The 21,421-nt window shown below is 50.4% G+C and overlaps 1 protein-coding gene across 6 annotated transcripts in view; it reads right to left on the bottom strand.

Annotated features, from left to right (window-relative positions):
• LOC116940104 (SH3 and multiple ankyrin repeat domains protein 3-like) overlaps positions 1-21,421 on the bottom strand; it is a 176,511-nt gene that overhangs the window by 83,502 nt on the left and 71,588 nt on the right. For 5 of the 6 annotated variants that reach the window (XM_076065400.1, XM_076065399.1, XM_032949437.2 and 2 more), the window contains 7 exons: positions 21,195-21,346; positions 20,817-20,984; positions 16,673-16,789; positions 15,746-15,823; positions 13,589-13,655; positions 4,390-4,759; positions 2,471-2,601 (listed from right to left, as the gene is read on the bottom strand). In XM_076065400.1, coding sequence (XP_075921515.1) covers positions 2,471-2,601; positions 4,390-4,759; positions 13,589-13,655; positions 15,746-15,823; positions 16,673-16,789; positions 20,817-20,984; positions 21,195-21,346 — 1,083 coding nt within the window. Of the gene's footprint in view, positions 1-2,470; positions 2,602-4,389; positions 4,760-13,588; positions 13,656-15,745; positions 15,824-16,672; positions 16,790-18,077; positions 20,504-20,816; positions 20,985-21,194; positions 21,347-21,421 lie in introns of those variants that run through there. The other variant, XM_076065403.1, reaches the window with a different exon arrangement.

Raw genomic sequence — 21,421 nt, 5'->3', positions numbered from 1 at the left:
ACACGCACACACGCACATCCCCTCGCTTCTACTCAAACTGCCTTCCACGAGCACATCCTCTGGATGCAGCCGCCGGCGCAAATCACCGCGCTTCGTCTGCATCGCGCTCACGAGCGAGCGCAATTGCGTTAGCATCGGACGCCGATCACCATAATCAATAGGCCATGAGCGTCTGAATAATAACTGTCACATTGCCCTGACGAATGCGAGCTCTTGGCTCGTGCAGCTTGGTTGGAAGAGCGCAGCGACAGTTGCGTCTGCGCGTGACTCCAGACCCCAGGGCGTGTGGGATCACGGCTACAGAGGCGAAAGAAAATAATTCCCAGTGCCAATTATGCCAGGTTTACTCAATTTTGAATAAATAAACCACGCACATTAATTATGACCCAATATGAATTGCAAATTCAAAGACGATGGCGCTTATCAAGCTCAAGGCAAACAAAGCACTTTTTTGTTCAAGTATTTTTTTCTTTCTCCTTTCTCCTTGGACTGACACACGGGCTAGGAAGTTGACATACCCTGGTACATATCGATATCAGGACTGCCCACCCAGGCTGCAGTGCACATTGCCTGTCCGTATGTGTCTTTGCATACATGTGTTGTCGGGAGCGGTAGTTTAGTGGTTAGCACACTGAGCTACAGGCCCCGGCGGCCTGTGTTCAATTCCCGCTCATGTCCAATATTGTGTTGTGAATATCTGAACCAGTCCCGGGCCTCGTCTAGGCCGGCTCAGCCTTAAATAAGTATCTGGTGCGGTGTGTAGATAAGAAACTAAGGGGGTGTTGCTGGCCACCCACTTCCTTGTATGCCATGCCGGTCTTCAAAAGTTGCTCGCCATCAGCACTTCCCCCCCAACATTCTGTTAAAGGCTACATGGGGATCACATGGACAGATATGAGTGTGTCTGATAATGATGGCACAATAATGGGGAGAGGTAGTTGCAGCGGTTAGCGCGCTGCACTACGAACCTGGTGACCCGAGATCGATTCCCGCTCATGACCAACACCAGTGGCAAATATTTGCATCGGTCATAGGCCTCCTCTAGATTGGTGCAGTGTGTAAACAACACCACTGGGGAGACAAAGGCGGCCGGGCGTGGGGGTTGACTACCCACCCCCTCGTGTGCCGTGCCGGCCTTTATAGGTGCTCACTACCAACGCTTGCCCCAACGGCTATGTCTTTGTATTTGAAATAGTTGCCACACTATATTATGCCGCACTACACTTTGCCGCACCACACTATGCCGCACCACACTATGCACAGCTTGTTTCCCGGTCAGGGATAACATGAGTGGCGAATGACATGTGATCTGGACCTTCCCTAGGTTGACTTATTCTTTAACGGTCGGTAGTTAAATATATTGGCGGGTTGGTGAATATGGGGAGCATTGAATTATAGCCTCGTGCAAGAATAGGTTGTTTTATTGTTGTCCTGCCCACTACTGTTGCCCACCTCATCCCTATATTGGTGTGTGCGTGTGTGAGATCGCATATAATCGCGAATAGTCAATTGTTACGCGCAAGATTTGACTCTCGTGTTTCGCAGGTACGTGAAACGGACTTCAAGTGACGAATCTTTACAAACGGCAGCTGCGGCGAATCGGAGCTGATTCTCGCTGCTCATTAACGATGTGCACAGTGCGCCTTGTAGACAATGCAGATGTTGCACAGCTTCAAGATTGTGAAGCCGAAAATAAAATAAATAAAAACACAAATAACCTGTCCGGCTGAGAAACATCAGCAACTTCAAGCTTACATAACGGCCCCGTTGGAATATGTTTGCCACCTATGAATGCATGTGCGTACAAATAAACACATTTCCATCTTCGAGTAACGAAATGATAACATGACACGCGGTGCACACACATCGTGCGGGGCAAAGACAAAACATTTCACGAGCAAGACGCACGCACGCACACAAGACGCGCGCATACCTCACGCCCCACCTTAAGCACGAGGCCCACATTCAATCCAGCAACATTGCAAGGACATCGCCCACTTCATATGCAGGCCTGGCGCTCATCCTTAATGCACCGATCGCATCGCCGAACAGCGCGACGGCTACACGGGCGGAGCAAACGTAAAAAAAAAAACTACTCATTTATCAATTCTGGCTTTCGCCTGATGAGGCTGGTTGTAATTACCGGCGATACGTCGTGACTCGAATTGTAAATGCCGTGGGTTTACTCTCCAACACACCGGTGTTGCTGTACTAGTAACGAATCGGCGCTTTTTGTTTCCGTGACAAACCTTAGTCGTTGGCTGTGTCGGCTGGCGGCGGGTTTAACGACGCACTTATATGTTTAAGCGACGGCACCCCAAAAAAAAAAAGATCTCTGTTGCCAAGAATATATCACTCGCAATCTGAATACTTGAGCATTGTGCGCACACGCATTTGCTTGTTTTCATATATTTCATGAACGAGTGACGCTTCAACAACGATGGCCGCGACAAGAGTGAGAAGGACAAACCGTGGACCAAGTCTCCCATGGCGAGAGGGATTTCTCCGCTCCGCCGGGGCCGATAGGCCTGCTGAACGGCATACGCGCGCCCTGGCAGGGTGTTGTCCAAGTTGCGCTGGCAGCTATGCTTGGGACACGATCTGTAGCCAGAATAAAAAAGAATTGCACACACGCACCCACACACACACACCCGCACACACACGCACACGTCCGCACACACACACGCAAAGGTAAAGATCTCCCAGTTATCCCGAGCCACCGCTGAGGGCAAGTGCTGTTTTGTGAGCACCTTATTCAAGGGGACACTCACACAGCTACAGTTACACACGCACAGATATACACACGCAGACATTTACACACGTGCAAGTAAAATACACACATTTAAATCCAATATAACAGACTGTCGGGTTAAGTACTATTTAAGAGCATCTATTAAAACGCGACACACACACCTTTACAAAGACACCCCATATAGTCTTAATAGACTGTTGGGGAAGATGCTATTAGTGAGCACTTATTAAAGCCAACACAAGCAACTACACAAATACACACACATAGACGTGGGCACAAACTCTTACACACATATGCAAATAAAGTAAATATATGTATCGAACATAGCGAGCGTCTATTACGTCCGGCATGGCGCATGAGGGGTGGTATGGCCCGAAACCACGCCCGACCACCTTTGTTTCCCCAGTCGCGATGTTTTACACATCGCACCAGGCGTTCACGTTTAACGCCGAGTCGAATAAGTGGAGGTGCAAGAGCCGATCAGAAAATCGCCACTGATGTTAGCCGTGGGTGGACAAACTGCGCTCGGGTCGTTAGGTTCACAGCGCAGTGTGTTCTAACCACCACTGTCTCCTGTGCAATATTGAGAGCAACACTTGCAAATAATAAAAAAATAATCACGTTTCGCTTGCACGATTTGCCATGAATGCATGATAATTGAAAATGAAAATGCGGAATTTTATTGGATTTTAATGGATCATAATTTTTTACAGATTAATGGGTAGCCACTGAAAACTGAAATTATTATTATTTTTTACCAGGTAAGGCCCACTGAGCTATAAAGCTACCTTTTCACAGTGACCTGGCCACAAATGATAGCTTAACAAAGTTGACTTATCACGTGGAAATTTCTAGCAGCCAAATATTCTAGACGCTTGTTGATTCTAACTGTGGAGGGAAAAACCGGAGGACCCGGAGAAAAATCCACACGAGAGCATGCAAACTCTAAATATACAGCAGGCGTCAGGGTCGGGATCGGACCCACAACGTACTCCCAACCAGGCGAGGGAGTTAACATATTAGTCCCACATGAGCGCCTGTGCTTGCAATAAAATAACCCGAAATGCACTCCATCTCGCTCGGTCTCAGAAGCTATGGATTGTGCTGAGATTAGTGGCCATGTTTTCTAAGAGGGTTGTCATATGCTGCTGTGGGCACGAAAAAGGCAGTACAGCAAATCTACTTTTGCCCTGTACCTCTCTTGTGACCGACACTGCTGCGTGAGAGGCAGGCCCTCATCCAGCAGTTGATAGGCAAAGGAGTTTAAACACAAACATCGCGGCCAGACTTGGTCGTTCAATTTGTAACAGCTTGTTTCATTATACACACACAGATACATTTTTCATGTGCCTATTCGTAAAAACTCACAGCACATTGGTGACTGTCAAGGAGCCAAGAATGGCCAGAAATCAGCCACAACTGTCTTTTAATTCTTTTTTTTTTAACTGTATGGTCTTGCTAATTTTAATGTTTACGTGTGTCAATGCTGTGATGGCACTTTGGGGGGGACAGATCTTTTTTTGCCAGCAAGGCGCCAACGTGTTAACCAAAAATAACTTGAAAGAGCGCCGAGCCAAGTGCATCGTTTGCACGCTCGCAGATCCCCACGGGGCCCCCGCTCGTGCGTGCTACCCGACCTGGGCCTGTCCAGGGTGCGGGAGGGGCCGCAGTCGCTCTGCTCCGCGTCCAGGGAGCCACCCCTCGGCGTCTCCGGCTCCTCCTGCTCCGAATGCCCCCACCGCGGCTCACTCGACGTCCGCGGCCACTCGGTCCGCGCCTCGGGCCAGGGGCAGCTGAAGTGGGCCGTGGAGGCCTGCGCCGAAGCGGTGGCGACGCCCGCCGGTACGTCCGCGACGTGCCGGGCGGTCACGCGCGCCGCTTTCTCGCTGCTGGACCGAAGCAGGCGGCGCTCCGTGCGCGCCGTCGCCGCCGCCGCCGCCGTCGCCGCCGGCTGGACGCTGAAGCGGCGCCGTCGCTCGGAGTACGGGGGAGCTTCGTTGAACGGCACTGGGGCGGGAAGACAAAAAGCGGAATCGGTCGATCGCGTATCGCAATTCTTCACCGCGCGCCGGTCTTCGCGGGCCGGTGGGTAACAAGGACCGGTTCGGGTATTGCTCGCCGCTGATGGTGGGCATTGCCGGGAATCAAAACTCAGGGGTGCTGGGTGTATCGCGGGGTGCTCGGATCACTGCACCACCGCGCATCCCTGGCATGATACGATGGACTCAAAGATTTGTTGTGGAAGGGGTGGACTAATCGGATACAGTCGAAGCCCCTCTCAACGAGCACCCCTGTTAACGACTAATCGCTTCACGACGGGCCTCCATAGAGCCCAGTGTCTAGTGTAGTATATAGTAGTGTGTAGTGTAGTGTATAGTGTAGTGTATAGTGGTAGTGTATAGTGTAGTGTATAGTGTAGTATATAGTGTAGTGTATAGTAGTGTATAGTAGTGTAGTGTATAGTAGTGTAGTGTATAGTGTAGTGTATAGTGTAGTGTATAGTGTAGTGTATAGTGTAGTGTATAGTAGTGTAGTGTATAGTGTAGTGTATAGTACTGTAGTGTATAGTGGTGTATAGTGTAGTGTAGTATATAGTAGTGTATAGTGTAGTGTATAGTGTAGTATATAGTAGTGTATAGTGTAGTGTATAGTGTAGTGTATCGTAGTGTAGTATATAGTAGTGTATAGTAGTGTATAATAGTGGTGTATAGTGTAGTGTATAATAGTGTAGTGTATAGTGTAGTGTATAATAGTGTAGTGTATAGTGTAGTGTAGTGCCTCCATAGAGCCAAATGTATTCGCTTACCGACCGTTCCCCTGTTAACGGCGGGCTGTTGTATGTCCAGTTAATATTATTTATTGCATTGATTGACCATCTTTCGTTTAATATTCTGTGTTTATAATGTTGTTAGTATCTTTATATATTAATATCCATCGTTTAAATATTGTAAAGTACGTTTTTTGGGTGAAAAAGGGTAACTTTCGATGCCATCGGAACGAATTAATTCTTTGACGTGTACTTCCTTTCCTCGCTTCACGACCAAGTCACTTAACGACCGGTTTCGTGGAAACAATCGCCGTCATTAAGAGGGGTTCTGCTGTGATTGCTATCGCACTGCACTCCGAACCCAGCCACCAGGGTTTGATTTCCAGCCGCGAATAAAATCGGTGGCGAGTGACATCTGCGCTGGTTCTGGATGCCCCCCTTTTCACTAATCTGCACGTCACTGCTTAATAATAGGCATGGTACCCAGGGCTCGTCCAGCTCTCCAGTTATGGCTAACATTAACATCCCCACGACCACGGTAATAGTGAGGACATCATTCTACAAAGAGCTGCAATGTATTATTATTGTTTGACACTTTTTTTTCGAAAGAGAACACCAGGTACTTTAATAACCGAGTGACCATGTAACAATGGATTGATTATTTGGTTAAAATCGATTCGCGCGCGCATTATAAAAAAACACGACGCGGAGTTTACGAGCACGCTAATTTTACGAAAACGTTACATCTAGGCTGATGGCACGAATGAGACGGGACAAGAAAGAGACAACAAGAAATATCATAAACGTAGACTGTGCACATGAAACTAAAAAGAATAAACTCTTGCATTGAACAATGACCCAAAGATCACAGTGATTCCGGAGGATGGGGAGGAAGAGATGGCGGTGTACTCGAAACCAGCCCTACATTTGAGCACACCACAGAGATGATAATAATTTTGGAGATGGACTGAATAAAAAAAACGTTCAAATATACCGTAGTTTAAATCATTTGTTATGTACCATTTCCCAGAAGACAATTCTATTCGCGACTGCGTATTTACATATTCTTCAGGAATGTGGACTCGTGCCAAAATGTTTGAATGCTATTTTTTCCTGGAATCGTGCATAGTTCAAACTCGTGAAAAGCGACATTATCCCGAGTCAAAAAATTGCGTGGCAAGCAAACGAAACAAAATCTGTTTGGTGGAGATAAAATATAAGACGCACAAAACTGTCAGGTGATGTTAAATTTAAAAAAAAAACACGTTTCATTCTCCAGAAGAAATATTAAACATCCAGCATCGAATGCGATTTAAGTAATCTGCCTCTACCAAAAGCATACGGCAGTGAAGGATCATTTATCGTCATTAATCATTTTGTAAGATAAATAACATCGCCTGGGAGATTAGTGACGAGCAGACTTTGCTTTGCCATGCAACAAAAAAAATCCACGCGGCTGCTGTCATCTGCACATTTTGAGCAAAATAACAAAAAAACGAGTGGACCAAAATCTTTAATTCGAACGTCAATCACGGCGTGAATGTACTTCGCTCAAACGCTGTAATCTAAAAATAATGAATGTATTGTGGCAAAATAAAAAAAAAATCGTAAGAATACAAAAAAAATATACTTTGTGACCTTGTAAGCGACGGGTCCTTGAGGCTGTGACAGTTTGAGGAGAAAATGCAGGATTATTTCCTATCGTCGCCGGATCGCGCGTGTTCCTTGATGTTGCCGTTATCAGGGCTGTGCAAGGCACAAAACGAGCGTTCAGCACCACAAACATGGCCTACATTTTGCCACTCTGCTGCACTCCGTGCAAAAAATGTACAGTGGTTTAAAAAAAAAAATTACCAACCATCGAAGGAAACTTCGGACAGCATTTCAGGGTGCAGATCAAATTAACACCCCTCGTAAAATGTATGCCCTACGAAGAAAAGCCATAGCACAAAACTAATTCTCCCTCCTGACGCCACGGTATTATTGACGAATGTGTTGAGTTTGCTGCTATTTTGTGTGCTTGTGCACTGCCGCCAACGCAGCGTCACGAGGTGTCCTGTAAGTATGTTTAAAATTTCCGATGCTGTTCTTCTTGGTGTACGTGAGGTATCCCAAAAACAACGGTGGTCAAACGGTCACATCTTTGCATAGCTTAAACCAAGAAAAACACCCACGCCGAGATTCTGCAAAGGGGCCTTGTGCCGGTCACGTGATCCACACGAGTTTCATTACCTGAAAAATCTGATGCTCCGAGTGAAATGAATCATGCTCCAGAAGTTTAATATTTCACGCACAGGTTACGCACACACACACACACAACCCTCGCAGCGGCTTTTGGCTTGCCATCGAATATTGACGGTTTCAGATGCGCTTCTGCGGCCGTCTGGAACACTCTTCCCGAAAACTCATTGCTTTTCGGGTTTAGTTTGCTGTCCTTCCCCGCACCTCCAATAAGCGCGGTTGGCTATGTACGGTGCGAAAGAAGTTCATCATACATACAAATATGCACCATAGCCATAAAGACTTTGAGAACCTATTCAGCTGGCACGGCGCACGGAGGGGTGGTATGGCCAGCACCATGCACGCCCATCTTTGTCTCACCAGTGCTGAAGGTAACTTATTTAGGGTCATCCTCGGAGCAGCCCAAATATACTTGAGTTGTCACTTGCAACGAAGGATGTCCATGGTTGGGAATCAAAATCGAGGTCACAAGGGTTCAGAGCACAGTGAGGAAAGCACTGCAGCACGACTGCTCGCTACGCACACACAAATACAAAGATGCCCTGTATAGTATAGCCTTAGGGACTGGTGGTACAAGTACTGTTCACGGGCGTCTAGTAATTTTGGTGCTGCAAAGACAAAGATCACCCTTACAACCTAAACAGACTGTTAGATAAAGGTGGGTGGCCAGCACCGCGCCCGGCCGCCTTTGTCTCCCCAGTGACGATGTTTACTACACACCGCACCAGGTACTCATTTGAGGCTGAGTCAACATGGGGGAGTCCCAGTACTAGTTCAGATAATGGTCACTGGTGTTGGCCGTGAGCGGGAATCGAACCCGGGTAGTTGGGTTCATGGCACAGCGCGCTAACCACTACACTATCGAGCGCACACACACACACACGCACGCACACACACACGCTGCATGCGATTACTTTTTCACCTGAAACAAGAACAAAAGAATTGTACGAACATAAATATTTAAGTGTCTGTCTAAATAAATAATAAATACATAATTTCGCGGGAGTAACAATTAAGCCTGACGTAAAAAAAAAATCATTAAACCACAATCCATGCTGATAATCAATCGAAGCTTCTTGCAGGCTCAGGCATAGCTCCCGGGGCGTACGGAGCGCACCGTACGCTTCGTTACGACGCGGCATTTTAAATGAAGAAGATGACAAGCGCTCAACAAAAATAGATCTCACGCGTTATTTAAGAGATTTCAATTATCGAGGTCACTTGGGGGTGGGGGGGCGGCAGGGGTGGTGGGGGGGAGGGGGACTTGACCATCAAAAAGAGGGTTGGCGCTCAGCCTCCGTGGGCGAAGAAAACGTTTTGCGACTCTCCACTCGCGCACGCTGCCATCGTCGTGCTCTAGATGGTGAAGACGCAGGCATTTGCCGACAACGGCGACGACGGTGATGCGGCCCGGCTAAAACGGGAACGCGGTACAGCATGCGCGGAACATCTGTGTTCATTCGCTCTTCCCGCGAGAGCGATGATCTCCCAATTACGCATCGCACAAGTGACTCGGCCCACACATCGCTCTCTCGTGGGCTGTTGCAATTGTACAAATGTCCCTTCTGTCGCGGGCGACAACAACTGCAGGTGTATCCCTCCTCTCATGGACGGCACCAATCGCGCATGAAGATTCATTGCTCAGAGATTCTACCCCAGCCTCACCATGCTGACCACATGGATATCATTTGGCCGTGGCCAAAAAGTGGACTGGGATCGCCAGGTTCATTCACAGAGCAGCGTCCTAACCAATGCACCACCGCTCCCCATTGCTCTATGGTACACATTATGTTTATGCTAATGACTCCCTTGTTATGGAGTGACCAGTGGGGGTCAGAATGAGGTCACCACAATTAATATGCACATAGACATGCACGGAGAGTTTGTCAATTCGCTGCTGGATGAGGGCCCCCAACACCTTTCCGATTGTGAGATATTTGGCCATAATCTAGATTTTAAGTTTTCGTGACTGCAGGGATCCATATCCTTTGTTCTTTCGGTAAAGTCACGTAGGTAGAAAATAAAATAAATTAAATCACGACGTTTCGGGCGCAACACAAGCGTCCGTCATAAGGTGGGACAACCACAGCATGAAACAAATCAACCCACTTCAGCAACTGTTTCTTGCTGTGGTTGTGCCACCTGATGACGGACGCTTTTGTTGCGCCCGAAACGTCGTGATTTAATTTTATTTTCTACCTACGTGACTTTACCGAAAGAACCAAAGAGTATTTGGCCATACTTTCACCACACCGATCAGTGCGTGTCTACTCCCCACGACGGCTATGGCACCAGCATTTTTATGCGCTGTGGTCGCCCATCCGAGCACTATCCAGGCTCGACCCTGCTAGGCGTGCGAGATCTGAGGATGGAATAAAAAATCGGGCGATTTCAGGAATGTTGCAGGCAAGAAATAACGGCCGTGCCGTGGACGTGAGACTCTGCTCGTGTGCACGCTGCAAGAAGCGCTAACGATTGCCCTCGTGAATAACATTGGCTGGGTCTTTAATATTCAATCTACAGAGAATGTTTGACCCGTTGGGTAACAACGCCCCAGTGGGTGCGGGGTACAGCCCGTTAAACCCTCGCAGCATATCGCAGCGGAAAGCTGAGCCTTAAATACATAATACATGCACACCCGGTACCGTGAATGAATCAGCAATGAACACAAAATAATTACTGTGCGAGGGTGTTCTGTCGAGCAACATTAATTTTCAGCGCTTAATGGATTTATTTTTGTCGTCTTCTACTTCTTCTTCGCGGCAAGGTCCTGATTGTGCCTTAATGTATCAGGGCCCCTCTGAGCATTACAGCACTTGACGCGTAGAATTCGTTACGAACCTGGGGACCCACAATAACCGCTTTCCGTATTAATGCAATGAGGGGATCATCCCCCAATTACGCCCAATTCAACTCAGATACGAACGCACGTCCCCTCTGAACACCGAACGGGGCCTGGCCACGGCCGATTACGGGAACTCGAGGCGTGCGCGCGCTCGCGCGTGGCGTTCCGCGGCAGGCCATCAGCTGACGCATGAAGAAAAAGAGTCTCCGCTCGGTCACCTCTTGTCGCGTTCAAGTAAGCGCAACGCCGATTATTGTTCGGCGGCAGACCTCAAGGTCCCCCGACGCACGGGGGCCAGGGCCGATTGTAATCGAGCCTCAAAGCCACGGGGCCAAGTCGAAGCCAAGGCAGGGAGCCGTTCGGTGGAGGCCGGTCGTCAAGGACAGTCATGGCCGCATCCTCGAGGCTCAGGGAGGCGTAAAGGCCGGTGCCTCCGAGCGGGGTCTTTGAAAGAGGCCGCATCTCTGAGGCCAAGATCACGGACAAGGTTCTCAGGGAAATGTCCCCGAGCCAGCCTCGAGACTGTGGACTGGTCTCAGGAACCCATTGACCGAGATTATTTACAGCTCAGCTTAACTTGCACGCCGCGGTCCCGGAAGAACAATGTATTTTAAAGCGCTGTCAAATTAAATCGAAAATGAAACCAATGCCTTATGCTGCGGGGCGTTTAGGATCACGATCTTGTTGACTGCCCTCTGAAGTTTGTAACATCGGCAAAATATAAATAAATGCACGCGTGTGCGTGCGCATGGCCGAAGCGTGCCACTGAAAAGACAATAAAGGTGACCTCCACTCGGGAGGCAGATTTTACATCGTGAAGAAATTGCCGAAACGTATCTCCTTGTTACATTTGGCACGCTGGTGGTAAAGGAGACACCTGGATCGATTTTCCAAAAATCTAATGGAAATAAACATTCAAAAATATGCAAATGAAAACCCACGTGCAAGAAGGCAGGATTGCCTGCAAGATCCTGTGACTATGTACGTATCATCTTGATTTGATTATACATACGTATATTTACGTATATTTAACTTCTTTCGCACCATACGTAGCCAACCACGATAATCGGAGGTGCGGGGGGGGGGAAGGACAATAAACTAAATACAAAAAGCAGTTCTAAAGAAATGACCAAGCTCTTACAGAGAGTGGTTTAAGCTTTCATGGCATTAAATAAAAAAACTAAAAATATCAAACCATTCTGAACGAAACGATGTCAGGAGACCTCCTCTGCTTCAGCCACCCCTTTTGGTATCGCCGTCTGCTTCGGTGCCAAGTCGCTTGGCAAGAAAAGCCAAGCACGCTGCACGGATGGGTATAAACACCCACGCCATGCAATTCCCTCCCAAAAACCAACGCAAATGTACTCTGGCAAATCTAGAGGAAATTAATGGTTAGTCTAACCGTCGGCGGTCTGCCATACCTGTGCGGCGAGCCGTCCACTGCAATGAATTCAAGGCAGAGGGAGCGCATGAAGGACTTTCATCGTCAACTATGACGGACACCCATCCATCGTATCCGGAGTGACCTCTGACCAATTTATTATCAATGCTTATTTTCATAACCTCCCTAACACTAACCCCCATCTATAATCCCAACCTTGGCGGATCGCCGATTAGAAGAATGCTAACTAATAAATACCCCACGGCACTGCAGAAAGTATCACACAAAACTGATCAAATAGCCTCGTGTGCTGCACCTACATGAGATTATCGCATCGCAAGGCTGTGAGAGATGGCGAAAATTTGGAGAGGCCTCCGTCGAGCAGTGGACAGAATGTAAGCACGGCAACGTCTGGGTTTTCGCGGTGCGAGTTGCAGCCAAACCTTTTCGGTCCGTGGAGCACGGGCAGCCCATTGGTCAGCGCAGCGCCGGACACTCAGGCGCACGCTCCCCCGTGGAGAAAAATAACCTCGTCCCCAAAAGGTCGGACGGTACCGCGCAGCCCCTCCACGGTCAGCCACCGGTGCCGCAGTCCCCCTAAACAAACTTGGAGGGACGCCGATCTCTCAGCCTGATCTCGCAGCTCCGTCCCCGACGTCTGGTCCACGGGGCCGGCAGGTTCCCGGCCGCGCCCTCCCTCGTTTCACGACCGGGTGCGTCCCATCTCATCGTCTTCCAGTTCTCAACCTGGCGATAACCTCGCTGTCACCCGACTACCGGCACAGCCCCCCCCCCCCCCGCCCCGCCGCCACGTATCGTCCGATCTATTCCTGCGCGCAAGTTCGTTTCTCTCTGGAATCGCTGCAGTGACTTGTGCCCAACCCCGCAAGCCTTACCACCAGCGCCGGCAACCATGCTCACCCACCCACACGCCCACCCGCCGCCCGCCCGCCCGCCCCAACATCTATCCCCAGTTGTCCTGATTTGCCAAGAGCAAGCCTCTTGCATTTCTGTGCAACAAACAATAAAAACGCACGGCCAGCCGGCTCCTGCATGCTGCTAATACCCCCACCAGAGCTGTTTAGCTGCCAACCGCCAGCAGAATTGAAAATAAATGAGGACTAAATCCCTCACCCAGAGTAAGGATTAATTCCGGCTATGCTGTCATCGAAGGTTCAAAAGCCACCGATTATATCGGGATGCAACAGTGAAGACATTCTTAATACTGCAGCGGGAGGCTTATTGGACTTAAAAAAAAATGCCAATTTTAATGTCACTTCGCGACGCGAGACCAGACTCGTCGCAGCTATTAATTGCAAGCGTGCAGATGCCAGCCTTGTGCAAAGTGTTGCGCGTTGTGTCCGGCCGGAGCTTAATCCAAAAGACACCACGCTGCACAGTCTTAAGCAGTCACGCGCAGCTCAGCCAGGCCATGTGCACGGAGAACGGGGGACGCGTGACGAGAGGGCCACCGCCAGGCAGGGCATAATGCCAGCGTCGTCTTTGACCAACGCGTTTGGGCTGGCTCACGAGACGGGCAAGCCTGCGAGTTGACGAGCGACCGCGCACGTCTCCTCCTCCAACGCCACTCGATAAACTCACCTACGTCGGTGCTCTTGTGCACTTTAATTGTTTCTGCCAGATCGAAATTCCCTGCCACAATCGCCACCTGGGATTACAAACACGAGCACACACGCACGCGCACGCAGATGCACAAAACACAGCTCATTTTCAATCGCCGCAGTGATGTAAATGCAGCTTAAAATAAATGTAGCTCAGCACTTGAGTTCTCTTATCTGAAGCCCCGAACAGGCGTTAACTGTGACCTGAGAAGTTAAGAGAATGAAAGAGCCAAAATAATCAACTGTCCCGCCGGTGCATCGCTTGTGCCCATAGCATTGCGAAATGGTAACTTGCAATGCAATGCCGCGTCGGCAATGGTGCACAAGCAAGCATGTGCCTCTATTTATTGAATGCGCGGGAAGGCCACTAATGTTGATTTATTCATGATGGTATCATTACGGCGAAGTGGCGGCACAGTGCTTCGTGTACTGCGCTATGAACTTAGAAAAACCTGAGTAAGATTCCCAGCCACGGCTAACATCAGCAACGAGGAGCAACCGAAGTGATCCCGAGCCTGCCGCTCACCGACACGCACTGATCAGCGCGGCGAAGCAGCGGCTTGACAAAGGAATTGAAGGTCACCACTCAGACACATTCAAGCTCCCAATCCCTGCAGCTCTTTCAATGATGTAACATCATCACCAGCATATACAAATTACACACGTGAACACACGCGAACACACACACGAATAATATTGCAAAATACAATTTCGCTCGGAGGCGTACTTTCAGGATTCCCTAAACCCCAAACTCAGAAGCAATAATGTCTGCCTTCCAGCCAGAGCAGCTCCCCCGGCAGTGCGGTTTCAGGTGAGCGCCTGATCCCATCTATCATCAGATTGGCCAACAATAACAAAACCCCTTTGCTTCTTCTGCTGCTGCTTCTGCTGCTTCTCTGTCGTATGGTTTGCTGCAGCATAGCGGACTGATTGTCGGCGAGCGGCAGCGCTGGAGCGCTGGAGCGATGTCCTCCAGACAGTCTCGTCCCTTCACCTGATGAAGGCCGTTTGTGTTGTGGCCGAAACGTCGTGAGAATTTTATTGTGTTATTTTATTTTATCAATGTATTATTTTATTCTCATTCTACGTGACTTTACCAAAAGAACCAAAGAAGATGAATCCTTGCAGTCACGAAAGCTTTAAATCGAAATTTCACGTAGATTGGCTCAAAGAAAATAACAAAAAAACTACGACGTTTCGATCACAACACAAGCGATCGTCATCAGGAGGATCAGGAGGATGACGATCACTTGTGTTGTGATCGAAACGTCGTAGTTTGTTGTTATTTTTTTTCAACCTATCTACGTGACTTTACCGAAAGACCCAAATAATACGAATCCCTTCAGTCGCGAAAGCTTTAAGTCAAGTTTGTGTCACAGTTCTTGTGCCAAACCGGGGGCCTCTGGGTTGAGGTCGTGGGTGGCTTCTCTCCCTCCTCTGAATGTGCGGGAGGCGCACGAATCGACGAGGCGTGGTTCGTCGTTTGTAACGCTTTCCCGCGGTCACAGAGTGGGGGGCCTGCTTTTAATCTTCCGCTTATGAGGGATGTGCAGATTCCGTTTAGCGCGCAGCACCACGGTTCGGGCGGTAGGTGAATGTCCGGCGGTCGCTCGTGCCGACACATTCAGACGCAGCGCTCTACTTTGTAGGCGCTATCTTGGCACCGAGGCCTCTACCGTAAAAGAGATGAAGGTGGTCAAGGCGGAGCCCGGCTATCGCGTGCCCGTGCCACCGCTGGCGGCAGGCGCCTCCACGAGAGGGCATTTCTGGTCCACACATCTACGCTGGCCAGACGTCTTGGAAGAGATGGGTGTACCCACACTTTAACCCACCATGTGCGGACCTGATGGTCAACTTACCATGGTGTCCCCATTTGTGGGGCGGGGGGGGTGGGGGTGGAATTCAATAAATATGCACCATTGTTTCAACTGCCTCGTCAGGAGGCGGGATCAAGGTCAACCCTGACCTGCGCGCGAAAGACTTAATGCCACGGCATCATCCCTGTGAACACGAAAGGGAAGGTTTTTGTTTTTTTAATTCGCGAAAATCAGGGCCCAGCGGCGATGCCGGAGCGGTGCGAGCAGTCGCCGGAGTGGGGCCGGCGTAAGTGGACACCGATCGCGGTTTGGTCACGTGCCTGGAAGGGATTTTGGCTGTTGAAGTTCTTGATCTCCTTGTCGGCTCCGCGAAAGAGAAGCACTTGTGTGCAGCTTTCCTGGAAGTGCGACGACGGAAGTGAAAGCGTTAGGACTCCGTCGCCAAAAGTACCAACGGCAGCACTTCTCGCGGGGTTTAAAAGACCGTTGAACTTTTCGCAGACTTTCAATAAAATTACTTAAGTCAAAATGTTTTATTTTTTGGTATAACATGAAAACGCCTTGTTTACTTTGTCTGGATAATGTTTGGTAAATATATGTCTGCATGTTGAACTTATTTTGCACCGTACGTTGCCAACTGTGCTAATCGGAAGTACGGCAAATATATGTACACATTTGTAAATAACCAACATTTTTAATCAGTATGAGAGGCTTTGGGTAACGTGGTGGCACAGTGATCAGTGCATTTGGGCTATCAACCTGAGTCAAATTTCCGGCAACGGCTAACAGTGGCGAGTGATATTAGAACGGGCCTTGGGTCTCCCGCAAATTTACCGACCCACAACTCACAAACACCACGTTAACGCGTTGTTTCTGTGCTTCCAACGTGGAGACATGAATGCTTGGAATTACACCGAGGCAGACAGAGGAACACGCGTGGAATAGCGGAGGGCCCATCGCTAAAAAAGATGACAGCCGGCGGTTGAGACCAATTACAGAGCGGCAGTGAAAGCTGGACACACACACACAAATCACGGTGGAGATGGAGCCATGTGCTGGAGCTAGGCGACTTGTAGCATTGTGAACCGGTGAGCAACGCCAAATGCTCAGGAAGACAATCATCCAGCGGTGGATAGACAACGGCTCCGCGATTAGGTGAACGCCTAAATGTGCCTCTCGTCTCTCTCGGGTTGCCTCTGTAGCACCAATGCCGGTGAGGCGTCGCGCCTCCTGGCCCGGCGACTCGCCTGGTCGTAGATGGCGGCGATGTGCAGGGCGGTGTTCCCGGACGCGTTCCTAGCCGACATGTCGGCCCCGTAGAAGAGCAGCAGCTCGAGGTGCTGCACGTAGCCGTGACGGCACGCCTGCTCGCACGCACGGCACGGCGCGGGCGGGGATGTGAGGGGGGGGACGAGGGAGGGGGGGGGTGAAGGGGGGGAGAAGGAAGGGGTGAGGGAAACGAAGGGAGGGGAGGTCTAGGACGCGAGGCGTGCGAGAGGCCGGCGTTGCTTGAAAAAAAGATTAAAACTCAAAATCAACTTCCGAACTGCGGGAGGTCGCCCCCCTTTCTCCTCTGCTGCCCCTGCAGTCTAGAATTCTGCCTCCTGCCCAAGCGTCTGCACTGCTGATTGCCTCACCCTCCGAGTCCCCCGCGTGACGCCTTTTCCCCTCCTCTCCTCTGCCATCCGAACAACACCGACTAATTTGCCGCCCTCTTTGCCCTTCCACCTACGTCCCTAATGGCCCCACCCCTCCTTTGATTCCCCTGGCTGCAGAAATTAGAGCTGTCGTTGCCTCGTTCATTTCACATCACGGTGTAAATCAGCGTCTGTGCGGGAGGGCTCGGGTGGTGGTTCAGAGGGGGCTTCATGCACGCCTCGTGCCTTGTCCCCTGCTCAATCTGCCCGACGATAAAAGTTTGTTTTGTCGTAATTTTCACTTCATCATTTCCATCAATCATGTGTCTGCATGCGCTACTTTGCGCCCGATGATAATTTACATTCGCCTGTTGTTGCTGCTGCTGCTGCTGCAGCCAGAAGAGACGGCTCAATAACCATTCTCGTTTCTAAGTGCAAAATATGGTTCTAATCAGCAGCATGAAAAATAATTATCTTTCGTTTTCACGTTGAAGTACAAATTCAAATCTTTTGCACAGCACGCAGGAAGTGACTGAGCAACGAATCGCTCTAAAACGGAGGCCCTCCTGACATTCGCATTAGCTTCAAGTTGAAGATGACGGACTTAAAATGACTGCGTGTCCGCAGGAAAAAAAAAATTCGTTTTATGAAAAAATAAAAAACCGAGTTGAAATGTTTTCAAGATTTGAAATTCAAATACTGTAAGGGCGAAAAATATTAAATCACATAGGCCAATAGCTGAGCCATTAAGTCTGTCATAGCCTGTTAATTCTGACCACAGCTGAGCTTTTAAAAAAAAAATAACGGCTAACCAATTTCCACTTTTGCAGAATCTCAGTGGTCCCCCCCCCACACACCAGCTGTCCCAGAAATGGCCCGGCAAGTTCCACCCTGAGCCAAATGACACAAGACAGACAATATTACTCCCAGGCGCGTTCAATCTCGCCGACTCTAAGTACGGGTGCGCGCCAGCCTCTGCTTTGCCGTCACGGCTCGGCACGGATCGGTCAATCACCCGGGCGCTGGCTCGTCTCCCCGGCTCCGTCATGGCCGCTCACGTCTGAGCTCGCGTCCTCCCCGTGAACGCGCCGACGAGTCGTGAGCCTTCAATCGATTTATCGGCCGCGCTGCGGGGGGAGGGGGAGGAGCAGGTCGCTCGCCGGCTTGTCGTTTCGCGTCGAGCGTCGAGCGACGATTCATTTGTCGCTGAATATTTCCGGGTCATCGGTAGGCTGGAGGAGGTGGCACGTGACTAAGTATCCCACAGCGAGAACGAGAGGCATACTGGACGTGGTTTGCCCAGGGCTTACTTTATCGAAGAATATTTTTAAGGTCACGAGCAGACTGCAGGTGTTGGCAATGTGACCAAGTAACCCACGGCAATACCGAAAGCTATACTGGATGCAATGTGCTGGGTGCAAAAATATCTTCGGGTTGGCCAATTGGGACAGACTGAAATTAAGGCAGCCAACATCGTGGGCAAATTAGAATCGTTGTCCGTCGTGTCCGAGTGGGCTGTAAATATAATTGTAAGCCGACTGGTCACGTCATCACATTACCTTTGATTTAAAGGCTTGTTTACACCGTAATTTGCATGTGGTGTAATTTCTTAATCCGTGCTTAGCCCACATTCTACACAAATTATTTTTTTTGCGATAACTCAATTGCATAACCGCGATGCGTAAAGGAATTGTGCCAGAGTGTTAAATGGGTCACGGTGTGTCTTTAACGATCCATCAGCAACAAAGACTTGCGGGTTTCCCCCCCGCCCCCGACTCCCTTCTCGCAGAGTGGCTAATAAAATTAAACGGAAAGCATGGCTTCCTCGCTGTCAATTACATCGAGTTATAAAATCCATTAGACATGCCTGGCTCACACACAGTCTTGAACAAAATCTATGAATAAAAGTTCTCTGCCAATCGGCGTGGCGAAATCGGTGACCATAATTGGCACTCAATATTACTTTTCTGTGATGGGCTTAGCAGGCCCTCCCCTTCTCATCGTTCTGACATTTCGCATACGCCGCAGCTCTTGTTAAAACCGCGCGTAATTGACTTTGGAATCCCACAATCAATGCCCGTTCGAGCACACCTGTAAACTCCCGACGCCTTGGAGCGGTGATAGCTCTGCGAGATCAAACCAGTGACCTGGGTTTGATTTCCCAGACACGACTAACATTGGTAGCGAGTGATAACCGAAGAGTCCTGGGCTCCCCACTCCACCAACCTGCGCTGACCACCACGGTGAAGTACAGTCAAACAACCTCCAAAACTGACACGACTTGGGGAGGCCTTCATCCGGCAGTGGCTTTACAAAGGCCACGTGCTATAAGTTCTAGGGTCAGTTAAAAATTGAGCGAAAAACATTTGTACGTGTAACAAAGCTGTGGGCAAGCATTTCCCAAGGGCTCATTGTGAATGACGCTATTCCTCTACGTCACCCACCGACAATGGCCACACTCGAGACCGTGAGAGCACGAACGACCGAAAACGTAACCGAGCCATCGCGAAAAAGTAATGAATAATCCGAGGTCATTTGCGCCAAGTGCCAGTTGAAAATAAGGGGGTGGGGGGGGGTACGTATTGTACAAGAGTGTAAACAGAAAAACCGAGTGAGAAAGGTATTTAAGGTCGAAAACTAAAAATCCAGACTCAGAAACGGCAGCAGACACACAGCGGTGCAACAAAAGAAAAGCAACAATGATCGGCCACGGAGCAGTGTTCTCAAAGGCGGCCAAGGTTACGACGGTCGTGCCACCAAGTGGTGGCCGTCTGGTGTGCCGTGTCACAGTGCATCCTGGGGCTGAGCCCAAAGCTGGCGTGGGGGGGAGTCCAGCGCAGCCTTCTCGGGCCCCCAGGACTGTACCGACCAACCACCCAGCGAATATGGCAAATGTATACGGGTTGTGGAGAGCCAGGGAAAGTGGCTACGTCCAAGCCACGCTGTGTATATCGGCGAAAATACGGGCAGAGTCTGCTAAGATCAGTGTGTGCACTTAAGTTAAGCTATGTCGAGGAACGTTCAAGCGTCCTGTGTGAAACGTGCGTTTAGAGTATTTGGCTGCTATAAATTTCCACATGATGATAAGCCACGTTGTTGAGCCATCATTTGCGGCCAGGTCGCTTCTGAAAAAGAGCTGTGTAGCGATTATCGTAATTTAGTCGTGTTTTCCAAGCAATGGGAAAACGCGATTGCTATGACATACGGCGCAGACGCATGGTTACCGACGTTTGTCCCTCCCTGTATCGCCACGGGCGGCGGCGAGCGTCTGTACGAGCGGCACGCGGCTCACCTGGTGAGCATCAGGGTGAGCGGCGCACGGCTCACCTGGTGAGCACCAGAGTGAGCGTCCACGCGGCTCACCTGGTGAGCGTCGGGGTGAGCGTGCACGCGGCTCACCTGGTGAGCGTTAGGGTGAACGTCATGCGGCTCACCTGGTGAGCGTCAGGGTGAGCGTCCACGCGTCTCACCTGTTGAGCGTCGGGGTGAGCGGCGCACGGCTCACCTGGTGAGCGTCAGGGTGAGCGTCCACGCGGCTCACCTGGTGAGCGTCGGGGTGAGCGGCGCACGGCTCACCTGGTGAGCGTCAGAGTGAGCGTCCACGCGGCTCACCTGGTGAGCGTCGGGGTGAGCGGCGCACGGCTCACCTGGTGAGCGTCAGAGTGAGTGTCCACGCGGCTCACCTGGTGAGCGTCGGGGTGAGCGGCGCACGGCTCACCTGGTGAGCGTCAGAGTGAGCGTCCACGCGGCTCACCTGGTGAATCTCTTGCCAGCCGTTGTCGTCGGCACAGCCGACGTGCGCGCGCTCGTACAGCAGCGTCTCGCAGGAGCGCGCCTCCCCCCCTGCCACGCAAGTGTAGTAGAGCGCCGACAGGCCCCGGCTGTCCCTCACGTCGGGCGATAAACCCAGCTCCAGCAGCGTCTGCAAGGCGGAAAATAAATAAAGGTGAAACTAAAGTAACATTTTTTTTTGTTACAATTAAGTGTAATGTAAAGGTGCAGCCCACGCGATCGCTAATCGCTCGCTCAAGGCACCGCCGGCGGGAAAGGGTCCTCCACCAGAGGCGACTCTCGAAGGGCCCCCCCCCCCGAATGAGGCATTTTGCCGGCCGCTTCTTCCACGCTGGCTGACCTGCAGCACGGGGTGGTTGCGAGCTCGGGCCGCCTTGTGCAGTGCCGTGAGGCCGTCGCGAGCGCAGAAGTCCAGGTGCGCTCCTCCGCATACCAGCGCCTTCACCACCTCCGTGCTGTTGGCGAGCTGAGCAGCCGCCGTCAACGGGCAATCTGCCCGGCCCGTTCCACGAAACAAAGTCCCGTCGGTGAACGAGCCGGTCGGAGTGCGTGAGAGCGCCGCCGTGA

This window comes from Petromyzon marinus, chromosome 7 (genome assembly GCF_048934315.1).
Source record: "Petromyzon marinus isolate PM22_M1 ecotype Great Lakes invasive population chromosome 7, UKy_Petmar_22M1.pri1.0, whole genome shotgun sequence".
NCBI classification, from domain to species: domain Eukaryota; kingdom Metazoa; phylum Chordata; class Hyperoartia; order Petromyzontiformes; family Petromyzontidae; genus Petromyzon; species Petromyzon marinus.
Note: the sequence above shows the minus strand (reverse complement) of the source record. Positions and strands in the feature narration are given on the sequence as shown.